Source organism: Centroberyx affinis, unplaced genomic scaffold (genome assembly GCF_046629955.1).
Source record: "Centroberyx affinis isolate AG114_WGS23_722 - 3 ecotype Tasmania unplaced genomic scaffold, CSIRO-AGI_Caff_v1 ptg003412l_1, whole genome shotgun sequence".
Lineage (NCBI taxonomy): Eukaryota > Metazoa > Chordata > Actinopteri > Beryciformes > Berycidae > Centroberyx > Centroberyx affinis.
In genome coordinates, this window is record NW_027281390.1 from 70,115 (window position 1) to 97,666 (window position 27,552).

General features: G+C 43.3%; 1 protein-coding gene across 1 annotated transcript in view; it reads left to right on the plus strand.

Moving 5' to 3' along the window:
- Positions 1-27,172, plus strand: part of LOC139660874 (zinc finger and BTB domain-containing protein 16-A-like) — a gene marked incomplete at its 3' end in the record, with an annotated part of 59,901 nt that extends 32,729 nt beyond the window's left edge. The window contains exon 2 of the mRNA XM_071539134.1: positions 26,999-27,172. Coding sequence (XP_071395235.1) covers positions 26,999-27,172 — 174 coding nt within the window. The remainder of the gene's footprint in view (positions 1-26,998) is intronic.
- Positions 27,173-27,552: the final 380 nt, after the last annotated feature.

Below are 27,552 nucleotides of genomic sequence, written 5' to 3' on the forward strand. Positions count from 1 at the left end.
TGTGTTTGGCTCATAAAAACAGTGCATTTGTTTTTACTTTATACCAGCCATCTTTTAGAGAAAGGAATCAAAGTGAGTACAAATGGACCACAGACACCTTTAGCTGAATTCACCCAATGTTTTCCAGCACTCAAATCTGGTATATATTATACAAGTGATTCTCAACCTTTTTCATATCAAGGACCTCTAATTTAGTCCACATTAGGGCCACAGACTCCCATTTGATAAGATTTTGTCTCTCAGACCCAAATCTGAGAATATTATTATTGTTAGATATGATTTTGCCCAGAATTCCATAACTATCTGTATTGTAGGTAGAGAGATAACAGAGAAACTATGATCAAAACAGTCATTCTTCTACATTCTCTAATGCTGTTAACTTCTTGTAAATGAAATAATGCTGAAGTTTAACAAGTCATCAATTTGCTGGGGACCCCCTGGAACCCCCTCAAGGACCCCTGGTGGTCCCTGGACCCCACGTTGAGAACCACTGTATTACACTACTTAAGTAAACTGAATAGCTAATGCCTAAATACCTGTCGCGGTGTAATGGCGCTTTCAATTCACTGGTCACCAAAATTTGAAAAAGTTTTTTGTTTTAATCGTACTTTAGGTCACAGCAAGAAATGTGTTACAAAAGTAAAATTTGATTTAGCAAAAATATAGTCAGTGAGGACCACTATTGTCAATCACGACCAATGAATGCGCACACACACACACACACACATAGATTTTTGGTGTGCACACTTGAACTTAATTACCCTTCGCTTTCCCTTTTCCTCCTGGAGAACGTTTGTGAAGTGCCGAATGAAATTGATATCAACTTATGTGTAAAGCAATGAGAGAGAAAGAGAGAGAGAGAGAAAGAGAGAGAGAGAGAGAGAAAGCGAGGCAGAGGCAAACTGCACTTGACCGCTCTTGACAACACCGCCCGCTCCCACCAAATGCACATTGATTAATTAATTAGAATCCCTTATTAGCAAATTGACTGTCTCGGCTGATTATCAAATTCAGTTTCTTTATTAGATGCAGCTGCCCCCGTCGCTCCGTCTTGCTCTCCGCGGCATTATCTTCAGCAGGCACGGCGCCCGGACCACTCCACCCCCGGTAACAGCACTCATCCAGGGGGGAAAGATCCTCTCTGAACTCCCCACCAGCCTGGAGCCATAATCAAAGTGTGTGTGTGTGTGTAGTTGTGTTGGGTTCCACCGATATACGGGGGTTGATATTGGCTTTTTTTTTAAAAATCAAATATCGCTATCGTCAGAATCGTCCACCAGGCCGGAAAACCCCACATTTTAGTTTCTTTGCATCTTTTATTTAATCATTTAATTGTATGATTTTTGTAATTTAATTCGTCATTTAAAAGGCCTGTTGTATACCAGAGTTCCCCTACAATTGAAGAGGTGTGGTGGGTCACCCTGCCTTAAAGAGCTGCCACCCTAAAAAAAATGAATTTCATTAGAGTTTCAGTGGAGAGTTTTAGTGTCCCATGATTGGTCTAAATCAGTGGTTCTCAACGTGGGGTCCGGGGACCACCAGCGGTCCTTGAGGGGGTTCCGGGGGGTCCCCAGCAAATTGATGAATTGTTAAACTTCACCATTATTTCATTTACAAGAAGTTAACACAATTAGAGAATGTAGAAGAATGACTGTTTTGATCATAGTTTCACTGTTATCTCTCTACCTACAATACAGATAGTCAAGGGATTCTGGACATAATCATATCTCTGATTTGGGTCGAAGATACAAAATCTCATCAAATAGGGGTCCGTGGCTCTAATGTGGACTAAATTAGGGGTCCTTGATATGAAAAAGGTTGAGAACCACTGGTCTAAATGCTGTTTCAGAGGCTTTTCCACTCTGAAAAGAGTCAAATTCTGGTAGGAAAGGCAGAATCTTTGTTGTTTTTTGGCATAAAAATGGTCAAATTGAATCACATTTGAATATTGAGGCATTATATCAGCTGCTTCAATCCGATAATAATGGTACTGGCCCTGCATCGGGAGATTTTCAGTGTCACACTTGTGAATTATGTGACAAATTAGCTAAAATTGGAGCTTGGGAAATGGTGAGCGGGCATTTCAGCCGTGACATTCATTGCTAGGTTTTGTGGCATGTTGCGCGGTGGGAAGTCACATGACCACTCGCTGAAACGGCATCACGAAACAATCGTCTCATTGACCCCGTCGGCCAATGATATGTTGACCTTAGGCGGCATTCTTTACGTCCACACAGGCGTCTGGGGCATCGGCAGTGGGCCTCACAAACGACCCCGTTCAGGAAGAAGGAACCCATGGAAGTCATATACACACACACATATACACAAGAAGTGATGGCAGTCCCCCTGTGCGGAGCCGATGGATATCTAGCTCCTTGCCCCCGGAGCCGGGGGGTGGGGGGGGGGGGAGTGAATGAAAAAAGCCGGGCCATCGGGCCACACGGACCGGGGCCTGTGTAGAGCCATTGTGGCCCGGTGGCTTTGTCCAGATGGTTCACATACCTTTAGTCATGCTCCGGGTGAGGAATGCGCTCTCCCTCGGGACGCTTTCCCCCGACCCTGGAAACAAGGGGCAACATAAACACCCGTCCCCCCCCCACCCCCCCCCCCCCACCCCGCACCCAAAAAAGACCTTGTCGTCGGAGCTCATAATGAGTGTAGAAGGGGGGAAAAAAGAGTTCTAGAAAACTTGTCGGTTTTGGGGTTGTTTTCTTTTTCGGGACTTTTAATGAGTATGCCTTTTTTTAATTTTAATAAGTAGTCTCCATCCCCGGATGACACAATGCGGGGAAAGGAAGGGTGAGGAAAAAAAAAAAAGCAGGCTCCGTCACAGGGTAGAGTTTAGGATGCCGTGCTCCGAGAGAGAGAGAGAGAGAGAGGGAGAGAGAGAGAGAGAGAATGTGGGATTATAGTCTTGACTAATTACCTTGTAAAATTGCGTTTCTTTCCCTTTAAAACAGAGCAATACCATAAGTCCAATAAACAAGCATTATTCCAAACAGAGAGCAGGCGGGAGCGTGGCCCGAAACCCCCTCTGCTCCAGCTGCCTCGTAAACCGCGGTCTTCCACGGATGGATGATCTCGTTCCATTTTTTATCGGGCGAATATTTTTAAAACGCGGGTATTTATATTTTTTGCTATCTTTTTGGGAAAAGAGGGAGAAAAAATTCCACATAAGAGTCTGGTCAGCTGTCTCCCACCCCCTCCCCAAAAGATAATTATTTATTCTGACATATTTGTGCAGGGGAGGAATTAGAAACTTGGCCCCGTTTTGCAGGAAAACTGTGCACTCTTGACGGGGGTTTTCTTGTTAATACAAGGGGGATGAGAAAAAAAAAAAAAAAAAAAAAAAAATCAATGTGTTTTCTACATGAGGTGTGTTTGGTTAGATTGTGTTTCTCCTTCTCTCTTTTTTTTTTTTTTTTTTTTTTTTTTTCTGGGAGTTGTTTATATGCGGGAGCCAAAGGAGGACAAAGTCTAAATGAAAGACAGAACAAAATGTATTTAGGCAAGAAAGCAGTGGAACATCTCGCTCTTGGCCTAGATCGTCATACCAGAATAGACCGAGGCAGAACAACAACAGTGCCGAGTCGGGGAAAGATTCGGCACGCGATGCTGGAAGACCCTTCAGTCCTCCTTTTTTATTATGATTATGGCTATAACAACAGAACCCAAACGTAACTCTGGCCGTTATCGACCCCGGACCCCATTTTCTCCATCTTTCTCCATCATACCGATTGGGACCAAAATCTCGTCAATTGCTTCACAATAGAGCTCCTTACGCCTTGCTGGCCTCTCCGATACAGTCCTAACAGGCCAATGGACTCTAGAAATCATGTCTTTTTCAATATATTGATGCTCACTCTGTAATGAGACATGTCGATATTTCATTTTCACTATTCACGATCCATTTAATTTGCGCTACTTGACAGCCACTGATGAATCAAGGAAGTTCTTTCTTTCTTTTAAACATTTTATTTCCAGTTTATACAGATTACACACTCAATGTTACCCTAAAAAAAATACGCAAATACAATCAGACTAACAGACGAAAAAAGACAAGAAAACAACACAGACATAGATCATCATCCTCCATATTATAACTACATTAACAATGAAATCTTAATGAACATGTGGACTTTACCCTTTGGGGATCACTTCATTCCCAAAGTTGCAAAACCTTTTAATATGATTTCAGCCTAGTCCTCCCCAATAAAATCTATAACAGGGCTCCAAAACAGAGAAAAAACCCATTCATGTCTCCTTGGAGAACATGTGTGAGCCTTTCCAATGGGAGAAGTTCTAAAGCAAAAAGGCCGAGATTGCATCCAAACTGTATGAGAAACGCATCAATTTTAGACATTTTTATTTACATCTTGTCTCATTTCGGAGTGAGCATCGATAAGTTTTGGGGTTGAGAATAGAGAATAGAGAAGCATCTGAGAATATTTTTATTGTTAAATATGATTTCGCCCGGAATTCCATAACTATCTTGTATTGTAGGTAGAGAGATAACAGTCAAACTATGATCAAAACAGTCATTCTTCTACATTCTCTAATTGTGTTAACTTCTTGTAAATGAAATAATGTAGTTTCACAATTCTTCAGTTTGCTGTGGACCCCCTGGAACTCCCTCAAGGACCAACTGGTGGTCCCCGGACCCCACGTTGAGAACCACTGCTCTATAGTGAAGCGATTGACGATTCCGAGACTTGAGATTAAGATGTTTGGTCAGAATCGGTACGATTAAAAAAAAATAGGGTCCGGGTCAAAAAATGGCCGGAGTTCTGCTTTAAAGCCAGGCTGAGCACCTCCGTAGTTTTTTCCCTCCTCCTCCTCCTCTTCCTCTCCTCCTCCTCCTCCTCCTCCTCCTCCTACCGCACCGAAGGGCCCCGCACTCCCCCGCACATCTGTCGGCATGTATCCGCCGCTCAATCGCTCTCGCCGGGCCGCGGCTGGGTTCCCTAACAGCTCAGTATGGCTCTTCCATTAATCAAAGACACTTCCAGTGTCCCATTACAGAAACACAGCTACTCGGCCTGTCTGAAGCTGACAGCTCGCCAATTCATCTTCTGGGAGGAGGGAAGGAGGAGGAGAAAAAAAAAACCCCATTGTGGCACGCCGGTCGCCTTTTTTACCTGTTCAAACGAAAAGAGGGCTGTTAAGAGCACAGGAAGACCCCTCTGAAATTGTTTTCTCTAGGTCAGGCAAACAACAAAAAAAAGGTAAATTGCTTGTCTCGGGGTAGCACACAAAGGCGAGTTTGGCTAGGTGGCAGTGAGGTGGAAGCGGGGGTGGGGGGTGGGGAGGGGGAGCGGGGTCAGCGGCGAGAAAAAAAAAGGTAAGAGGATGGAGATGTGTTTGTTAAGAAGCTGATTTCAGGTGTAGCTACAAGGGGATGAAAACGCGGCGGGGGCATTACCGGCATTACCGGAACGCCCTAAACATCTTCAATGACACCGACTCCCCCCCCCCCCCGTCCCCGGACCCCCCTCTGCAGAGGCCCCCGGGGGCCCGCCGCTAAGTACGTCTTGTTTATCGCCGCCGCCGCCTTGAAGGGAGCTATTCATGGTGTTCGGTGAATGCGCCGGGGTGGAAATACAGTACGCAAACAAGCTTTCTGTCACAGTTTGGGATTGGATAAATGGTCGTACACTGTAAAAAAAATAACGTACTGTTTCAACTTAAAAAAAGTTAGTGTCCGTGCTGCCTTAAAATTCTAAGTTAAAGCAATAGTTCACCCAAAAATGAAAGTTCTGTCATCATCTACTCACCCTCATGCCAAATGAAACACAGGTGAAATTTGTTAGTCCATATAACACACAGGGAGGTTGCCAGCACAACTTGGTAGCAGCCTTCTCCAAAACAACTGAAGTCAATGGGGACCTGTTCTTTAGAGCAATGACTCTCAAACTTTTTCATATCAAGAACTCCTAATTTAGTCCACATTAGGGCCATGGACCCCCCATTTTCATCGTCTCCTCCCCTCATGCCAGCTGAAACACAGGTGAAGTTTGTCCATATAACACACAGGGAGGTTGCCAGCACAACTCCATAGCAGCCTTCTCCAAAACAACTGAAGTCAGTGGGGACCAGTTCTTCAGAGTTCCAAAAAGACCTACAGTATATTTACACCATCATTTAGTGCAAATCTTAACTACAGCTGATTGATTTGCAACAAATAATGGTGTATAGGTCTTTCTATTCACAGTGTGATTTTTGTTTTGGAACTCTAAAGAACAGGTCCCCATTGACTTCAGTTGTTTTGGAGAAGGCTGCTACCAAGTTGTGCTGGCAACCTCCCTGTGTGTTATATGGACTAACAAATTTCACCTGTGTTTCATTTGGCATGAGGGTGAGTAGATGATGACAGAATTTTCATTTTTCGGTGGACTATTCCTTTAAAAAAGTTAGAGTCCATGCTGCCTTAAAATTCTAAGTTAAGTGAATTTGAGGCTTAGTTTGTTTCCACTAAGCACTGAGTTAACCTTCCTAAACAAAATTAGTTGAGTGAACAAATGTTTTTTTCACATGAATTTGAATTTTTAAGTTGAGGTAGCTTTGTCATAATTCTATTCAAATAGAATTTTCTAGTTGAATAAACTTGATATTAAATCAGTTCTACTGAAACCTTTAGGTCAGTGGTTCTCAACGTGGGACCGGGGACCACCAGGGGTCCTTGAGGGGGTTCCAGGGGGTCCCCAGCAAATTGATGAATTGTTAAACTTCACCATTATTTAATTTACAAGAAGTTAAACACAATTAGAGAATGTAGAAGAATGACTATTTTGATCATAGTTTCTCTGTTATCTCTCTACCTACAATACAGATAGTCAAGGAATTCTGTACAAAATCATATCCAGCAATACAAATATTCTCGGATTTGGGTCTGACACACAAAATCTCATCAAATGGGGGTTCGTGGCCCTAATGTGGACTCAATTAGGGGTCTTTGATATGAAAAAGGTTGAGAATCACTGCTTTAGGTTACCTAACTTTATCACAATTCAATTCAAATAGAATTCCCTAGTTGAAGTAAGTTCATCTCCATAATTCTGGTAGTTTCACAACAGCCTGCGTTGCTGATGTCCTAAATAAGAAAGAGAAAAAAAGGCATTTTGAAACGCGTGACACTGCTCTGCCATGCTCTTATATGATCAAGATGTTCCTGTGGTGAATGTTCAGCCAGTTGGATTTTGCCAGTACACAAGCATGCATCACTACCAGACATTAGAGATGGGGCCGATTATTAATTTAAAGTCGTTTTTATAGCCATCCAGACTGAAAATAGGAGCCGCTCCCTGTCGAGTTTACAGGGAAAGCGAACTGTGACAAAACCCGGCCGAGCTACGACCGGAAGAGAGAGAAACGTATCCTTCCGCCGGGTTTTTTTTTTCCGCGAACGCCCACGATAACGCGAGGAACCCGCCTGTCAGACATCCTCATTAAGATCCCATCTTCCTTTTTGTAATGAACACGGCGACAGCGAAAGCGAGCGAGGGCCCGCGCGTGAATGAGAAAGGACAGCTTGTTCCCTCCCCTCGCCACGCCCCCCCCCCCACCACCCCCTACAGCCCCCCACCCTCGCCGATTTGATTGGCATAATGAGGTGAAGGCTAGTTGGCACAAAGCTGCTCCGGGGGGGCAAATGGAGACATTATTGTGTGTGTGTGTGTGTGTGTGTGTGTGTGTAAGAGGGTGTCTTGGCGATTCACACCCGAGCCCACTGGGCTATTAATTACCCTCTCTGTAACATGGCATCTGCTGGGAGAGGGCGATAGAGCGAGCACTGCCAACACGGGCACAGAGGCTCTCTCTCTCTCTCTCTCTCTCTCTCTCTCTCTCTCTCTCTCTCGTCTCCCCGGACCCCAGCTGCACTCTCGCTCCATGCTTATTGGATTCATTGTACATATATGATTGATTCAGCACCTGAACTGTGCTTTTCATGACAACAAGGCAAACACACACACACACACACACACACACACACACCACAGAACAGCACCCCAGCTGGCAAATATTTAACCAACCATGAGACATTCACAGATGCCAGCTCTGTTCAAGTAGGTAGAGGAAATATATGCCTTTTATGAGTATCTGTTTCAGTTGTTGTTCTGGAGAAGAAAGGGAATAGTTTTCTTACTAAAGGAGGTGTGCGAGTGTGTTTTGGCTGGTCCTCACTACTTCAAGGGGCTAGTTCAGGACTGGGACTTGGGTTTAGGATTAAAGGGATACCCCAAGTTTTTGGTAGATTGACCCATTGGTCAATTTATGAGCACATAGACACCAAAATCATCCATGTGTCCCCGGTAGATCATTGACCATAGGGCTGGGCGATATGGTTGAAAGCAATATCATGATAATCATAAGGATTTTTCTCGATATCAATATATATCACGATATGGCTTACGTATGCAAAATCACGTTAAATAATCAAATGAATGTTCATCTCATTGAACCGAATGGTGATGTTAGGTGTGATGTCAAACAAAACAGAAATATTCAAATAATATTCCTACCATACCTCATTTTATGAGAGTTTTTAAGTAAAATTTGCTTGTCAGCATCAATTTAGACAGCAGAAATGTGTGTCACGATATTAAAATATCTTCATATCATCACGATATGATTCCACTGAAAGATGATAAACGATAATATTGAAACCCTAATTGAGCATACACTATGTTGAGTGATACTAGGCAACTAGCATTGTCCAAAGTTGTCCAAAGTTGTCCAAAAAGTTGTTAGTGGATTTCATTACATGGCCTGCAGAGTCATAAATGTAAAAAATGAAACATCATCAACTCAATATAGCGGATGTAGCCAGGTTTATATTTGGAACTATTTCTGCTGAGAAAGCATGTATTCATCCGCCGCACTGTGATTTTTAGCTGTACACAGTCTCCCTCCGCCCTCCTCCTTCACTTCCTTTTGAAACAGAGAAAGTAGTCCCTTATTTTTCTATCTCATTTTGTTTACATTTTTTTTTACCAAACTCCTACACAAAATCCGCCAGACTTAGCCGCATATCATTAAAGATTACTTCCCCATTTAGCTCTAGAGCTGTTCTCACTTTCTCACTTTTTAGATAATGTTAACGGCTTAGAGTCACTCAACACTGTGTATGCTGAAGTGTTAGCATGGAGCACCGGAGTAAACAATCTGCCGGGGACACATGGATGATTTTGGTATCTATGTTCTCATATCATTTAACAGGTAAACTGGGATCTACCAAAAACTGGGTGTATCCCTTTAATCCTAAACCCAAATCCCAGTCCTAAACTAAACCTTATTGCTTTAAGATTAGAATTAGGATTAGGTTTATGTTTGGGTTAGTGGTTAAGGAATCAATGTAAGCCAATGGAACGTCCTCACAAGTATAGTAGGATGGATGTATGTATGTATATATGTATGTCTGGATGGGTCTTGGTCTGGCCAGCCAGTACCTGCCCCCACACACACACACACACACACACACACACACACACAGTGAGATGAAGACCCTCTGACAGTTTATTAGTTTTTTAAAGGTCCTGTTTGTTGTTTGGATCGCCACCCTCCCCGTCTGTCTTCCCACACACACACACACACACACACTCACACACACACACACACACACACACGCACACAGGCACTAGCGTCTGGTGAGTCACAGCATCAGCAGTCATATCGATTTCTCCTTTATGCCTTCTCTGGGCTGGTTGTAAAGAAAAGAGAGACCCCCCCCACCCCAAACCTCCCACCACTACCACTGTTGCCTGGAGGTGACCCCCCCCCCACCCCCAATATAGCCATATCCTCCTACTCAAAATTCCACTTATCTCGCCGCAATCAGCTGAGCCACAGACAAGTCATCGCAGCAACTGATAATGCAATAACTGCCAGATAATGTAATAACTGCCAGATAATGTAATAACTTGTGAAAATGTCATAGAATGGTCTTTTTAAATGGGTCGAAAATGGAATAATGTAATGTCAATGTGATTAAATGCCGGATAATGACATAAAATCACAGTTACAATCACAATTACCCAGCGATTATGACTTCATAAGCGGTGTTGACACACATCTGCAATGATGAAACATCAGCTAATAATGTAGTAACTTGTGAAAATGTCATAGGACAGTCTTTTTAAACGGGTCGAAAATGGAATAATGTAATGTCAATGTGATTAAATGCCGGATAATGAAATAAAATCACGGTTACAATCACAATTATCCAGCGATTATGACTTCATAAGCGATGATGCAACATCAGCTAATAATGTAACAACTTGAGTTACCTCCTTTGTACTTTTTATGTGTTATTGCATTATTAGTCAATATTGAAATTCCTTATGAATACGTTGATGTTATGCTATTATTCTTATTTTCTTAGTTTCTTACAATGAAAAATACACGATTCCATACAATAAAGAGTCCTCAAAACAAAATAAAGTGCAAGTAGAAAGTGCAAATGAGAGCGTATTCATTGCACGTGGGATAAAGGGAAATTTCTGTCTGTTCTTCCAAATCTGACCCATCTAGAGGGGCACTTTTATTAGCTTTTATTGGAAGTTCTTCTCTTCCCCCGTCACACGTTTACATGATGAGTTTACTGTAGCCGGGCGTGATGTTTTCCCAGCCGGGGTCGGGTTGAGTCTGCTCTCTGGTGAAGCGGGCGACCCCGGCCTGACACCCAGACGCTACTATTTCAGTGTGCCAGCCCTCCGGCCAAAAAGCTGTCAGCGCATAGTTTTTTTTTTCCTTTTCGCTCTTTCCATATATTTTCCCTCCCCTCCCTTCCCTCCCTCCCTCCGTTTCCTTCTCGTTTTGAGCCCCTCTCCCTCTCTCTCTCTGCATAGAAGTCCCGTTACAGGGTATAATGCAGGTCCCGGGGAAAAAGTCTGGAAAACTCTTAAAAGCGTTTAAATGTAAGGTTTTTAAAAAAGTATTAGAATAGTCTTAAATCTACTTATTAAAGGTCTAATTTTTTCACCATTTTTTTTTAATGAGGGGTTTCTTAGAGCTGCATATCCGCTAGGGATGGGATGATATGCTTATCTCACGATACGATACAATACGATACGATACGATACACAATACGCGATACACGATACACGATACGATACGCGATACGTGGTTCACGATTCGATACGACCACGATACGATGTAATAAATAAAAGTTCAGTGACAACAAAGTCTGACTGTGCAGAATTATGTTTATTTCTGAGCCATAAATATTTCAAGCAATGGCTTTGGCTTGCTTACAACAGTTTAAAAATGTCATTACAAAGTGAAAATAACATAATTTTGAAGGAAAGCTTGTGAAATTGTGATGGTCAAGCCGTCTCATTTGCGATTACTACAGCAGAATAAAATGGAGCTAATATCACAATTAATTTTTCTGCCCCACAATACGTATTGTACGGCTGGATGATATGGTTGAAATTAATATCACGATAATCATAAGGATTTTTTTCGATATCGATATATATGACGAAGCGAAATCACGTTAAATAATCAAATTAACGTTCATCATATTGAACCGAATGGTAATGTTTAGTGTGATGTCCTACCATACTTAATTTTGTCTGAGTTTCAAAATAAAATTAGCTTGTTCTCATCAGTTCAGACAGCAGAATTGTGCGTCTCGATATCCCAAAAATCACCATATCATCACAGTATAATCCCACCGAAAGACTGATAAACGATAATATTGAATTATCGCCCAGCCCTAACGCATTTGTCGCATTTTTGTATCGCGATATATTGAATTTGAATATATCGCCCCATCACCCTAATGTCCACTCTTAGATAAATCGGTCTTAAATTCGATATTTTTTAAAAATATCGGACACTCTCTCACTCTTTTCTTACCCTCCTGAAACCTCCCTGCATTGGACTCACACACTTTACCCAGGACCTGCATGATCCGGCCCAGCGGAGCCACAACACCGGTGGCACGAAGCTCTGTTATTAGCTATATTTCACACACACACACACACACACACACACACACACACACACACACACACACACACACATACCAAAACTCTCCTATCACCCACCGCTGTGCAGGAAAAAAAAAAAAAAAAAGCGCCCGATTCAAGCCGACAGAAAAATTCTTGGCACAGACCGCCCACTCCATTCACTCGGCTGTTGTTTAGCTGTCATCTCCACGCCCCCCCCCCCCCCCCCACCCCCCCCACCCAAGTAATAGGGCGTTGTGCAGGGGATGAAGACGGGAGTCGAAGGTAGTAATATAAACTGTGACAGTCATAGCCAATATTTTTATCCACCGTTTAACCACATGCATTAGGGCGAGATGAGATGAAACGCAAATGACGCCCCGCGGGGGGAAATTGGGCTCGCAGCAAACAGTAATAGGATACAACAAAGAAGAAAAGGGAGTATAAATAAAAAAAAGTAGAGCACACTGGGGTTATATAAACACATTCTGACAGTTTGAACATGTTAAGTAGCGTGGATGAATGGGTGGTTTTTGGGGGGGGGGGGGGGGGGGGAGTATATTCCAGCAAATATTAGACCGGGCCAAAATAACAGTGGTGCAACTTGTTGAGGCAAAGAAGAAAGTTCAGAATGTTTATGAAAACTACACCAAAATATAGGGCTGGGCGATATGGTTGAAATCAATATCATGATAATCATAAGGATTTTTCTCGATTTCAGTATACAGTACTGTGCAAAAGTCTTAGATTTTTTACATAAATTTCTTAGAAGTCTTAGATGTTTATTTGTTTTCTGCATTAGTGTGTCAGTAGACTGCTGTTTATTGTACATTTTTGATATTCAGAAACTTTTCATTTCATTAGTTTTGAAAGCATCTTCGCTTTATGGATATCTTTGACATATGCCTAAGACTTTTGCACTGTACTGTATATCACGATATGGTTCATGTATGCAAAATCACGTTAAATAGTCAAATGAATGTTCATCTCATTGAACCGAATGGTAATGTTAGGTGTGATGTCAAACAAAACAGAAATATTCAAATAATATTCCTACCATACCTCATTTTATGAGAGTTTTTAAGTAAAATTTGCTTGTCATCATCAATTTAGACAGCAGAAATGTGTGTCACGATATTAAAATATCTTCATATCATCACGATATGATTCCACTGAAAGACGATAAACCATAATATTGAATTATCGCCCAGCCCTACCAAAATATGAAAAATATGCTAGAGATTTAAGTAAAAATATCAATGTATCCGCTGTATGAAATAGGTGGAACCATTCTAAAAGTATGTGCCAATGAGAAGGCTATGGGAATCTGAGGAATATCAAGGAATTTGGAGCAAATATACCTTATGTAAATATGTCATATTCATATCAGATCATACACAGGTTGCATGTGCATTACTGGCTGTAGAAAATGGGTCATATGAACAGTAAAACAGTAGTGGGTAACTGGCAACCTGTGGCCAGCATATCCCCCTATCCCAGCCCCCTGAAATCCATTTAACTTCCCTGCATATGTTCATATGTTCCTCAACCGATTTTTAATCATGACTTCAGGACCTTTTATGATGTCGCACAGGCATAGAAATCATATCATACGACAGAAATATGTCCAAATATTGCATTGGGGGAAAAAAAAAACAAAACAACGTATACTACACGTAAACACACGCACACACCCCCGTCCGTTATTATCACATCGACTGCAACATACCGGAGTATCACACGACCCCGCCCACACACACACACACACACACACACATATATATACACACTCCCTCTCTCCGAGATGAGAGCGACTTGTTTACTGCAGTCCCGCGGTGCTCCGGCTGGGGCTGTTTTCGGGACGCCCGTGGGTGCTGTGTGCAACTCTTCGGAAGGCGGACGTGCGGTGAATGACAGTGCAGATGGCCTCCCACGCCTCCACCGCCACCTGAACCTCCCCCCGAGCCGCACACACACACACACACACACACACACACACACACAGAGAGAGAGAGAGTTCCCGAGGTCAGACACATCAAAACAAGCTGCCCGCGGCCATCTCAAGTGTCAAAATAAGTCCTGCAATATAACCTTTTTTTTTTTTTTTTTTTTAAACACTGTTTTTTTCCCCCCCCTCGAACCCCCCGGGGGGGATAGATGCAGTCCATCCTGCTAATAATCTCAGCTGGGTTATTTGCACGGACAGACACACACACACACACACTCCTTCAGACGCACTACTGTCTGTCTCCTACACACACAAACACACACACACACTCAGTGCTATCTTTTTTTTTTTTTTTTTCCCAGAATGCGATCTGTCCGCCGTTCGGAGGCATACAGTAAATCAATCCCGGAGGCATTGCATAATAGTTTGAGAGCCGTGTCCAAATACTGAAATAATCACCTTGTCAACTGGTCTGCACTGGCTTGCGCCGGCTGGAAAAAAAAACCACACACACACACACACAAAAAAAAATACAAGTCCCTCTCCCTCTTCCAGACAGGCAAACAAGAGTGTTTACACTGAGCAGCATTAGCAGATTGTGACACAACATCTGTACAATAGCAGGAGTCATAATTATGCCTAGTCACTTCTGTATGTGTATATCTGCTGGCATTTTTCAGTGTTTGATTTTTCAGACGCTCATTATGTAAAGAATATGCACGCTGCCCGTGAAAAGTTTGGGGACGCCACGTTGTTGTTTGTTTTTTACTATTTTAAGACAAAGCTATGAAATGACACGAATGGAATTATGCAGTGAGCAAAAAAGTGTTAAATCAAAGCTATCTTATATTTTAGGTTCTTTAAAGTAGCCACCCTTTGCCTTGATGGAAAGGCAAAGGCTTTGGAAAGAAATTCCTACATAGGATCAACTTCACTATTTATGTTTGTCTAAGACAGTGGTTCTCAATGTGGGGTCCGGGGACCACCAGGGGAAGTTAAACTTCAGCAATATTTAATCTACAAGAAGTTAGGGGATGTAGAAGAATGACTGTTTTGATTATAGTTTCACTGTTATCTCTCTACAATAGAGATTCTGGACAAAATCATATCTAACAATAAAAATATTCTCAGATTGGGGTCCAAGAGACAAAATCTCATCAAATGGGGGTCTGAAGCTCTAATGTGGACTAAATTCGGGGTCCTTGATATGAAAAAGGATGAGAATCACTGGTCTAAGAAACACATTTCAAGCATTTAAGCAGAAGCCTTTAGATCAAAATGGCTTTAAGAGAATGAAAAACATAGTACATTCTATCAGGTGTGTCCAAACTTTTGACTGGCAGTGTATATTGATCCTTTGTAAGTCTCCACATTTTCATAATGCATAAATCTCACATTTTCTCTGTCTCTTTCTAAGTGCTGCTCATTTCAGAAAGCCACATTTAAGACTTCTTAAGATATTTTTTAATGCTACCTGGCAGTGAATTTAAGACCATTTTAAAAACCAAAGTAAAGAAACAAAGCTGGCAAAAACCAGCCAGTGAACATTGTGAATCTATAAATGAGCAGAAGATATATAGAAAAAAAGGAAACCAGTTGTTAAGGGACATGAAGTCCAACTGTGTTTAATAAAGCATACATTAGCATATTGTACTACTAACCCTGTTCTGGATCTAAGAGTGGACACGCAGCACAAAGAAACCTGTCACTGCATGGTGAAAAAAATCTGACTAATAACCGTATTTAACACTTGAATACTTTTTAAGATCTTCAATTTAGATCGTTTATTTAAAGAGTTTTTCAGCCTTCTGCATATCCCGACTTTTTTCTGTACATTTCCACTCATATACTTCCATTTAATGGGCTTGTCACTCTGTTGTTATTGTATTCTATTCTTGCTTGATGCTATTAGTACTTTCTGCTGCAAAAGACCCAACTTCCCCACAGGGATCAATAAAGTTTCATCTAATCTAATCAAATCTAAGCTCCCCACCCGCTGAACAAGTACTCCTCGCTACTGTCTGCATTTAACCACCTTTTCTTTTTTTTTCTTTCTTTTTTTTTTTGGCGAGCGCTCCGCCATCACACAGGTTGTTGTCGCTGTTTTTGTTGCGAAACGCGGCTTTTTATTGATGTAACAGGTGCTTAGCTCGACTGTCGCAGTCAAAATAACACGTCTCCTCCTCTCTTTGGCTTTCAGAATGGAAGCTAAAGTTAGACATCTTTGAGGTTTTTCTGCCACTTGATGGAAGGTGATGCCAATGCATAATGCATGAGGAGAGAGGGAAGACTTTGTCTGGCTGCTTTTTATAGACCACCAAAGCTCTGCTACTGCACACACACACACACACACACACGCACACAGGAACACACACACACACGCCCGAGCCAAGCCGTCTCACTCTGTGCGCTGTAACCTCTCTCACAGATCAAGAAAATGGGAGCAGAGGAAAAACAGGAACCTAGCAAACTGGCAACATTGTCGAGAATAAAAAAAAAAAAAAAAAGAGAGAGGAAAAGAAAAAAGAAAAGAAACAACAACACGAAACAGAAAATGTTGACGTGCTATTTTCAGAGCCGGGGTCTTTTGATGCGCAAACCAAAGGAGGCAGGGGGAAGAGAGAGAGAGAGAGAGAGAGAGAGCAGTGGGGGCTGGTGTTTGTCTCGGAGATGGGCTTTAACAGAAATACTTTATCCGTGTGATCTTACATGCTCTCCCTCATCTTTGTTCCCGCCGTTGCGAGGCTTCAGTTGGAAGTGTCTTTAGGTTTGGTTAAAATGAGAAAAGAGGGTTATCACACGGGGCGGGGCGGGGTGGGCGGGGGGTGGGGGGGTGATTCAAATGTCAAATTTATCGCGAGGCAAAAACCGAGCGTCTACTTTCGATGGCGTACTTTCGCCGCCCCCCCCCCCCCCCCCCCCCTCTAATCCGTATTTAACCAGGCGAGTCGACTAAGAACGCGCTCTCGTTCGTAGCGGGGACCCGGGTTCGAGTGCGCATTCCCACCTGGGACCGGCCCAGTGCAACCGCAGTCTTACTACTGGGCGGGCCCACTGGGACCTGCCCAGTACCCCCCCCCCTACTAAGATTTGGGGTTTCTGTCTTCTTGCATTGACTGTGCTTCAGGAAGAGGTGCTTCCATTCCACGTTCCCCCCCCTTTCGTTGTCACCTGCTTACGGAAGAGAAGGGGAGGGGGGGGGGGGGGGGGAGGGTGAGAGGAAGCAGGAGGGAGAGGTTCCCGAGTAACGGTGAGGGTATTAGGGAGTGAATCCTAGCTTCTAAGCTTTGTGGAGATACAGGTGTCCAACTGGGATTAGGCTGGAATTGTGTCTTGTTGCCTGGGTACTGCAATTAGAACTTCCTGGGATTATCGCCCCCCATTACCCAAGACCCTACACTCTTACAACGCAGCCAAATGAGGGGCTTGCTGATAGTCTTGGACGGCGATAATGAGTACAAATGTAAATGAAGTTGCTTTTTTTTTATGTGCGTGCACCTTGTGTACCGACAGATTCCACATTAAAGGTGTTACGTGTCACATTGTAACATCGATGAATCATCACCACAGTAATTTTGAGACGGTGTAATAACCGTTAAACGAACGAGATCCTCTGCTGGATTGCTTTACGACACACACGTGGAGGGTTGCTTTACAGCAGTGGTTCTCAACGCGAGGCCCGGGGACCACTGGGGGTCCTTGAGGGGGTTCCAGGGGGTCCCCAGCAAATTGATGAATTGTTCAACTTCAGCGTTATTTCATTTGCAAGAAGTGAACACAATTAGGGAATGCAGAAGAATGACTGTTTTGATCATAGTTTGACTGTTATCTTTCTACCTACAATACAGATAGTCATGAGATTCTGGACAAAATCAAATCTAGCAATAAAAATATTCTCAGATTTGTGTCTGAGAGACAAAATCTCATCAAATGGGGGTCCGTGGCTCTAATGTGGACTAAATTAGGGGTCCTTGATATGAAAGAGGTTGAGAATCACTGCTTTACAGCACAAAACAGTAACCATATTACAAGTAACACCCAACTTGATTCCAGTTCCCCTGTTCTAACTGCATAATTTAAACTTCATGTTCGCTTACCTGGTCAGAATTCATATCGGCTGTTATTAAGAGCTGTTATCAGCTCTTATCCAGGGAGGGGGGGGTAAGCAGTAACATCTTCTTTGGGACTGGAAGCAACAGGATTGCTTGGGAAATGGATGGAAATCTTATAGTAAGATGCTACACAGAGCATCTTTAGCTGCCATAATCAAATTGTTCATGTAGGAGATTGCCGTTGAACAACCTTGGTTTACTAGAAGGGCATCTCATAGGAATGTTCTCTCATTTTCAACACTCCGCTCATTCTCTCTCGCTTTGCTCTCGATTTCATTCCGGGACTATAGATCAGACTCCGTCCACTCGTGCGTTGAGGGGGAAATGATGCATCTCACCGCGACCAAAGGGTGGTGCTACAATTACAGGTCACAACAAGGTGGCGTATTTGTTACTGATTGGCTCATTCGCGGGGTACGACATCTTCACTGTTGCGTTGTTTCATATTTCCTCATTTTTACCTCGAAAAACATGGCGTGACCCCTCCAGGGTAGATTCGGGGGCGGTAGTCTCGGTGATATTATAAATAACACACTCTGGATAAAAGGCAGTGTCTCTCTCTCTCTCTCTGGTATTCTCCCTCCCCACCCTTCTGTCTCTCCTCTCTCTCTCTCTCCTCTTGCCCTGCTACTCATCTATGCTCAGCACGAGTGCCTCGGCGTTCGCGAGTGTGGCTTGAATTTATATGAACGTCTCCCCGGCGGGGGGAACGGGGGCCAAGTCATTGATATGTGCAGGAGGACTCAGGATAAACAGCCCACGCCGACCGGTGTTACGCCAGCCTGCCTGATACATTTTGATTGAGCAAAGACAGAGAGAGAGAGAGAGAGAGAGAGGGGGGGGGGGGGGGGGGGTGCAAATGGAATTGGGGAGGCTTAAAAGCAGGGATAAAATGACGGGTGGGGGGGCAGGAGGGGGTGACAGGTTTTTTTTTTTGGTTTTTTTTTCCCACCTGCCTCCCCCGACCCCCACGAAATGAGGACCCATGTAAATGTTAAGCACCACGCATGGGCTCTCGCTAGACTGTGTGTGTGTGTGTGTGTGTGTGTGTCACTGAGCAGAGGAAGACTGGGCTTAATAACAAATAGATGTGGCGGCTCTTTCCCCCCCCCCCCCTCCCTAATGCTATCAAAATGATGGACAGATTTGTATTTTGCAATTCCGTTGTTTAGTTATGGCTGCATCCCATTTTCTGTTTTTTTTTTTTTTTTTTTTTTTTTTTTGGGACCTTCCTCACGATCCTTTTGTTTTATCGTGCTCCATCCACCCCCCACCCCCTACCCCTCCACCACCTACCCCTCCACCACCGGCTTGTCTGTGTGTGACTTGGTCGGCTCCTCGTGGACTGGCAATTCCTGTTGGAAAAAAGTCCCTCATCCCCGTCTCCTCCTCTTGTCTCAGAAAACCAAAATAAGAGGAGGCGGCGGCACACTGCGCCACTTACGGCCACATTAGGATCAGCCACCAAAGTGTCACTGAATCGCCTCGTGCATCATTTCGGCTTTGTTCGTCGTGACAGAGAGTGAGTGTGTGTGTGCGGTGGCGGTCCCTGCTTACACCATGCTTTTATCCCCCCCCCAGATGGATGCAACGTGGCCGAGGCTCTTACTCTTGGAGTGCATTATCCCGCTTATGCCGCGGATCATTTTGAAAAATCAAGTCTTTTTCATTGACCTTTGTTTATGGTACAATGCTTATTGACCTGTGTTCGCGACGAACTACTACTCTCTCTGCATGCTCTGTGACTGCCTGGCAATGATGCCCGCTGCTTCAGCCCGCTGCCAGCTGATGCCAGTAGATTTATGCTAGCAAACTACTTTGTAAACTCATTTAATACTCCACATCATAGTACCAACATGTTTACTGTAACCAGGATATTTAATACAAATAATATATATTAGGACTGGGCAATATATCGATATTATATCGATATCGTGATATGAGACTAGATATCGTCTTAGATTTTGGATAACGTAATATCGTGATATGGCATTAGTGTCTTTTCCTGGTTTTAAAGGCTGCATTACAGTAAAGTGATGTCATTTTCGGAACTTACCAGACTGTTCTAGCTGTTCTATTATTTGCCTTTACCCACTTAGTCATTATATCCACATTACTGATGATTATTTATCAAAAATCTCATTGTGTAAATATTTTGTGAAAGCACCAATAGTCATCCCTACAATATTGTCACAATATCAATATTGAGGTATTTGGTCAAAAATATTGTGATATTTGATTTTGTCCATATAGCCTAAAATATATATATATATATTACCATTTGCTGGCAATCACACATTGAATGGTGATATAGGCTGCAATGTAAATTAAGGTGATTTATAAGGTGTATGTGGACCTACAAGTGAAAATTAGCTTAGCCCAGTTGCATGCTTGCTAGCAGTGAGCATTCCGGTCAATGAAAATGAAAATCTATCAATGAAAAATAAAATAAAATCGCCAATAATAGCACAATGTAACGGCTAACGTTATGGCTGAGGCTACATACACTTAGCAAGGCCTACAACCTCAACAAAGCATTAACCCCACTCAGAACAAAGTCCAACACACACAGAACCAAAATCAAACAATCTAATGTTGTAAAATGACTCGACTTACCTCATCAGAAAACCTAATGGAGACACTGTAGGCTGTAAAGTTAGCATTTCTTCCATTTAACACAAATAAAATACATTAACTAGTATCAGCTTTGTGAATTTTTATCCTTCAATTACTTTTTGTATTGATTGTTGCTAGCTAATGCTAATCATTTGGGAAAGGGGACTAACAGTTGTTAGCCTGTAGCTAGCCACAACTGGAAACAGGTTGGACATAGTTGGAATAGAGCTAAAACCTAACAACTGAATTTAGTTTTTAATGCAGTGTGTCTCAGTTAATGTGAGAGGTGAATGAGGTTGCATTTGCTAGTTTATAGGAAAAATCCACATTAAAACGCTTTTAAAAAACAGCTGCCGGCAATGTGCCTTGAATTTCTGGCTCCATCTTGTTGTTTGGTGGAGTATTTTTCTTATTTCCGCGGACAATTTGCCAAACGATATTTCCAGCTCAGCTACAACGGAAAAAAATCGGAACGGAAAAATCAAGTTAGCTCGATGTTGGATCTTTAGTAGAAATTTGTTTTCCCTCCTTTAATAACTTGTAAAGCAAACAAGGAAAAACACATTGATGATTGATATACTGATATATTTGTGATTACAGAAAAACAATTTACAACCACTGGTTTCAGTATTTGAGAAAATATTTTTGTACTGTATGAACACATTAAAATTTCAGTAGCTTGCTCCCCATATGAACTGGCAGTTGCATAAGAAAAATATCCTCTCCAATCTTGAAAAAAGTGATGGCAAATTATTGTTCCTCTTCCAGTAATTACAAATATATTCATGAATGTGCTTTTACATGTTTGCTTTACTTTTAAGTTGTTGAATGTAGAAAAATGAATGTCCAATATCAAGATAACTTAACTCCTGTCACGTACACATGTGCACCAGTCGCAGCTAAATGGAACAACTTTGCGCCCTTTTTCTGGAGGTTGTCCAAAGGCATTCTGGGAAATGTAGGAAATGACTAACTGAAGGGGCAGGTTGAGGGAAAGTGGGTACACCAAAATGGTAAATTACAACACTTCATCACAAAATAATTCCTGGAATGCATTGAACATCACAGATGGATGGTCCAAGAGTATCTGAGAGTGGAATCTTCCTTTAAGTTACACTCAGAACTTAATGACACTTCTTAAAAATTACTTATTTCATCACCCAATGTGTCACTTCCCCTCTGGTACTTAATTCCCAGCCCTGTTCAGTGGTCCCACTTTCACCAATTATCAGTTCTTTTTCTTGTGACCCACAAAAACTAATATACACACACACAGACGCAGACACACACACACACATAGCCTTTTTCTCAATTTACCGCCTTTTATCAATTGTCTCCCTTTATCTTTTAGTGTTTTCTTCTCTCCATCTTAACCCTCCCCGTCCCTCTCTCCCCGAGCCTTTATTTACGAACATCGTTTCAAGTTGTTTTATGGTTCCCTTCAAGAACGGAGGATGGGAAAAAAAAAAAGAGGGGGGAAAAAAAAGAAAGATGAAAGGATAGATGAGGAAAGAGAACAACGCTCAAGGCTGCTGAGGGAGAAATAGATTTGAGGCAAGTGCAAGTTGTCAAGCATCGTTTTTGTGTCTACTGCATCTTTGGAATTTCTTTTGTCAATTTGTTTGGACGGGGTGATGTAAAATGTGGATCTGAGAGTTTTGCTATATGGAGTCAAGCAGAGTCGTTTGATTTAAGGAGGTTTGGCGGTATTTCCATCGTGTCCCTCAAAGCTGAATCATATGAAATCTAGATCAGTGGTTCTCAACATGGGGTCCGGAGACCACCAGGGGTCCATGACAGAGTTCCAGGGGGTCCCCAGCAAATTGATGTATTGTTAAACTTCAGAATTATTTCATTACAAGAAGTTAACGCAATTAGAGAATGTAGAGTAATGCCTGTTTTGATCATAGTTTCTCTGTTATCTCTCTACCTACAATACAGATAGTCATGGAATTCTGGACAAAATCATATCTGACGATAAAAATATTCTCGGATTTGGGTTCGAGAGACAAAATCTCATCAAATGGGGGTCCACGGCCCTAATGTGGTCTAAATCAGGGGTCCTTGATATGAAAAAGATTGAGAATCACTGATCTAGATGACTCAAAACCATTAAAGGGCCACTAAGGTCTTTTGAGTCGCTTTGTTGTTGTTTGGCTGTAGCGGCAGACCGATCTACATCCAGCACACCTTATTTCTTTTCAAAGGTGTCATATTGCAAGTGGAAGGAGAGATGGGGGTGGAAGTTTAGGTCTTTCATTTCGCCAAGCACGGACGTCCAAGTCCACCAGCAAAGTGGGAAAAATAGTTCAGAATCACACGAGGCAAGCTGTTACGGCTCAGTAACGCGGGCCCGCTAATCTACTCACATTTCAAACACATACACACACACACACACGTGCGCTCAGACGGTCCTTGGCGGGGCTTTTTTTTTTTTTTTTTTTACGAGGAGGCACACCGCACGAGGTGATCAGCATATGTTTTGTTGACATAAATTAGAAATTTATTGTCGTTGTCAAAAGTGACTGTCGGGGACAAAGTCGATTATTAACTGAGCAAATGGCCTAAGAGAGTTTTTATGTGGACTTCCTTAACGGCTACAGTCAGTCTGTTTCAAATCACCCACCCTCCCAATACTCCCCTGAGTGCCCCCCACCCACCCACCACACCTCTCATCATCTATTTCAGAAGCGCGACATGAAAGCAGCCAGCTACAGCGGGACTTGAATGTGTGTGTGTGTGGTGTGTGTGTGTAGTTAGACTCTTCCAATTGCCTATCCAAGCCACGCTGTGTAGCTGAGACGATGCTTTAGTATCCTTTTCAAATATCCTTAAAAACCATGCTGGAAGCACGCAAATCTGGTGTAACTTCTATTATTAATAGCTCCGTGGAGGAATAATAAGGAAGAATAGCTGCGTACATGAACTTTGATTACATATTACATTCTCACGATGCCTTCAAGTGCCCCTCGTGAGCTCTAAGTTGTTCAGAAGTCGTAAATCCGATGCGTAGCGCGTTCGAGAGCTGCTGGTGAGGAACGGTAACAAAGTGGACCCGGTTACAGAGATCATTTATGGGGTGTCGGTAGAATGAAGAGGAGAAAATTTGCGTCCGGCGTGTGGTTAATTGATGTCTTAATTAAGTTTATTAATAACAAAAATGCGTGGTGGCTGACAGTTAAACAAAGGTTGAAAATAGAAACATTATTCAAGACATTATTTCCATCAGTTGTTGGCCTCTAAATATCTTCTAAAGAAAATCCCCACTTTCCCAATCATATTTACCGTTTTGTTGGTCTGTGACGTGCACTGAATTCCTAATTATGATATTTCCACAGTTGCACTTGAAAGTAACATTGCTACTTACGTGTAATAATGTGAAGAAGTGGTAAGAAATCTAACGTTGAATACCAAAAGAAAGGGCCTGATTTAGTGTTCAATAGGATAAGTGTGCTGCCCACTATTCTGATAAACATCAAATAACGTGATGCCGTTACATTCACCACACTCCCCCAGATGGGGACATCAACACTGTACAATCGCGGTGGAAATGCATGGCATGGCTTCCTCCTGGAGCTCCTTTAATAAGTCTATCTATACCTTATCAGTGCTCTGTCCGAGGGGCACAATGGTCAGATTGAGGGGGGACACAAAAGGCCTTTGAAAGGCTTTGTGCTCTGTGTGTGTTGTATTTCCCCTCTTACGTGTGTTTTCCCCCTTATTAGAGTCAAAATGTGTGTGAGTACACCGGCCATGCTCCGGGACAAATCCACCCCGGACCACTTCGACACTGTTAAAAAACACATTCCCGGGTCCGTTTTTTTCGTTTGGTGCCGTATTTGTGTTATTCCTGTGGATAAGCGTCCAAACCTCTTCAGAATCAAAGAGCGAGGGCTTCTTTCCAGAGCCGCCGTTTTGCACCAAGAGACGTTCGACGATCACACAGGGAGAAATCCATTGTCGGAAGAAACCGAGACCTCGATAGACCAGAATGCAATGCGGCCGCAAGACGTGCCGCGGTTTGCGTAAGGGGAGTGGCCGCGAGCGTAGACGCACCCCGATGTTCACGAACGAATATTTCTACGTTACCTACCTTTTGATTTAAAGAAACGACGTCACGCCCCTTGTCTGGGGGTCGTCCAAAGGCATTGTGGGTAACGTAGGAAATCACTAAACAGAAGGCGAGTTGAGGGAAAGTGGGTTCACCCAAAAAGTAAATTTCAACACAATAATCCCTGGAATGCGCTGAACATCGCAGATCGATGATCTCTAACCGATTGAGCGTCCGAGGTCGGAATTGTCCTAGGTCACTTACCATCCCTCCATTTCTCTCTCTCTCTATCACTCTCTCCTTCTCTGGCTTTTTGAAGTGTCCCTCTGTCTTTCTTGGGAGGCATTTACAGCGCCTTTTAATTACTCTCCGCTTGCCAAAGGGCTCTCGTTCTGCCTTTTGTTTGCAGGCTCTCTCTCCACAAATCCTACTCGGTACAACGGCTATCAGGATTCTGTTCCTAGCCACCCCCTCTCCCATTCCTTTTGCTTGCTTTTCGTCCCGTCTCTTATTTTCTACTACTCTTAACTGCCGGGCCTTCAAAGAGCTCTCGCATCAATTAATCTTCATTGAAGTCACACTAGACTTCCTCGCCTAATAACTCTCTCGGCCGCAATCGTCATAAGACGTGCCATTGTCTCCCTCCGTCTGTCGGTCTCCCTCTCCTCCAGGCGGCTCCATCTATCCCGATCCCGCCGCCTCTCCAGGCACAAAAGAGAGCTGTAAATCAATTTGCATTCGACATCTGACATCAATCAGTCATGTTTTGGGAGCCTGGCACCTCTCCCCCCCCCACCCCCTCCTCGGCTTCCTCGGGAGACGGCGAGACGGATGGCTGTCATCTCGCCGAAATGTCGGGCGGGTCTCCTGATCAAGGGCGTTGTTCCCCTCCCCCCCCCGCGAACGCGCTCGGGCTGATCACTCTCCGCCGCCCCCCAGACTTTGGGCGACAGTGAAGTCCTCCTCACCTGAATATGGAATCACTGACTCGCTTTCGTTTTTCCTTCAAGTGTGCAACAGTTCTATTCGTGTCGAGGAAGACCCCAAAAAAAAAAAAGCGACGTATGTCTTTTCGTTGGCCTTCAGAAGAGCTAAGAACGTTCTTGAAAGCAGTTTACCCGATGCTGAAATCATGCTCATAAAAAACAAATTTGCCTTACTATTTGCTTATCAAATTAGCAGTGGCATTATGAGCCGCCTCTGTCAGCGTCCCCCCCCCCTGCTCACTGAGGCTTTACCTGATAGGGGCAAGTTTGGGCTTTTATTATAGGCAAGTGACCTCGCATTGTCATTGAAAGTTCACAGATGCCGTTTCTTTGGTCCCTGCTATCTCTTATTTTGGAGGATTCAGCGTGTATCAAATCTAAACCGGCGCCGACTTCAGCTGCTATCCTGTGTGTGTGTGTGTGTGTGTGTGTGTGTGTGTGCGTGTGCGCGCGCCTCTCTCAAGGCAAAGGTATTTGAAGTTCTCGGGAGGCTTAAGGCACTGTGGCAGTTGTTTGGCAATTCGTGTCACCTTAATTGCTTTAGAGCACTTTCAGATATCTCCCAAGAATAATATGCTCTGTTCTGAGCCGTGGGGTCTTTGAGGATTTCGTAACGGAGAGAGTCGCGAAGGCCTCGACTTTATGTTGTCTGATGTTATTTAGTTACCTAACCTTCTAGGCCTTTTCCCACATAATCGAATACTGACCCTTGGCTTCGTCTGACCTTGCGAGCTTAAACTACGTTACCGCCCACAATTCATTACAGATCAGATTTCTCCCCTCCTACGGTTGCTGCTTTGAATTTAGTGGCGAGCGGCCGTTTTCCTAAACAAATAGACAGTAGCAGTCAAAAAGTGGCTCATAAATGGCTCATAACAAAGTGGCTGCCCTGTGCGTTTGCCTGAATAAATCAGCCCCAGTTCGCTTTATAGGTCCTTATCCATCTGCAGCACTTTAGATGCTGGGAGTTGATAACACCCCTGCTTGAATAGCACCTTGTGATTTACAGCGGCAAATAAAGTCATGGTCCGGCGCTCCCTTCAGAAGAATATTTGCGCGGCTTATTGCACTGATGTTTATTGTCATGTGCTGATGTTTTGATTGATGGAGTGTGACATTTCTCTCTTCAGGGATAAACCCCCCCCCCCCTACCTTTTGCTTCTGCTGATCATTGTTTGCGAGCTGTAGAAAAAAAAAAAATGTTTCAAAAGCCGCTCTGACGTGTGTGTGTGTGTGCACGTGCCGGTTTTGCGGCCGAAATAGATTTTTCCCACCAAGCGGAGTCCTGACAATGAAGTGTTTGTTTTTTTTGTTTTTTTGCTCTTTGCCAACAGGAAGATGCACAGTGGAATGAAGACCTACGGCTGTGAGCTGTGTGGGAAGCGCTTCCTGGACAGCCTCCGTCTACGGATGCACTTGCTGTCTCACTCAGGTAAAAAAAAAAAAAAAAAATCAAACCGACACAAAGACACACACACACATACGAGCTCATGCTCTGTTCACTGTCGGTACTTACTGTCGTTATTGTTCAATTTTACAGTTGCTGTGAGGGTTTTTCGAAGGCTGAGCCACACATTTCATTTCCAAATGCAGAATGTTTTATTTGCTATTTTGAAAGCGCCGCATATCAGCGTGGAAAAACATTTCATTTTCCACAATAGAATGTCTCTCAGCAGCTATAGGGGGGGGGACTTTACCCAAGAGGTACCTCTACCTCCACATCCAGTCATCCTACACCTCTGTGACATTTGAGGGCTAAAAGCCATATAAGTCAAAACACAGGCTACTATTCATTGGCCCAGCCTGACACTGTAACCCCCCACTCCCCCCTCTCTCTCTCTCACACACACACACACACACACACACACACACACACCGGCAGTCCCCC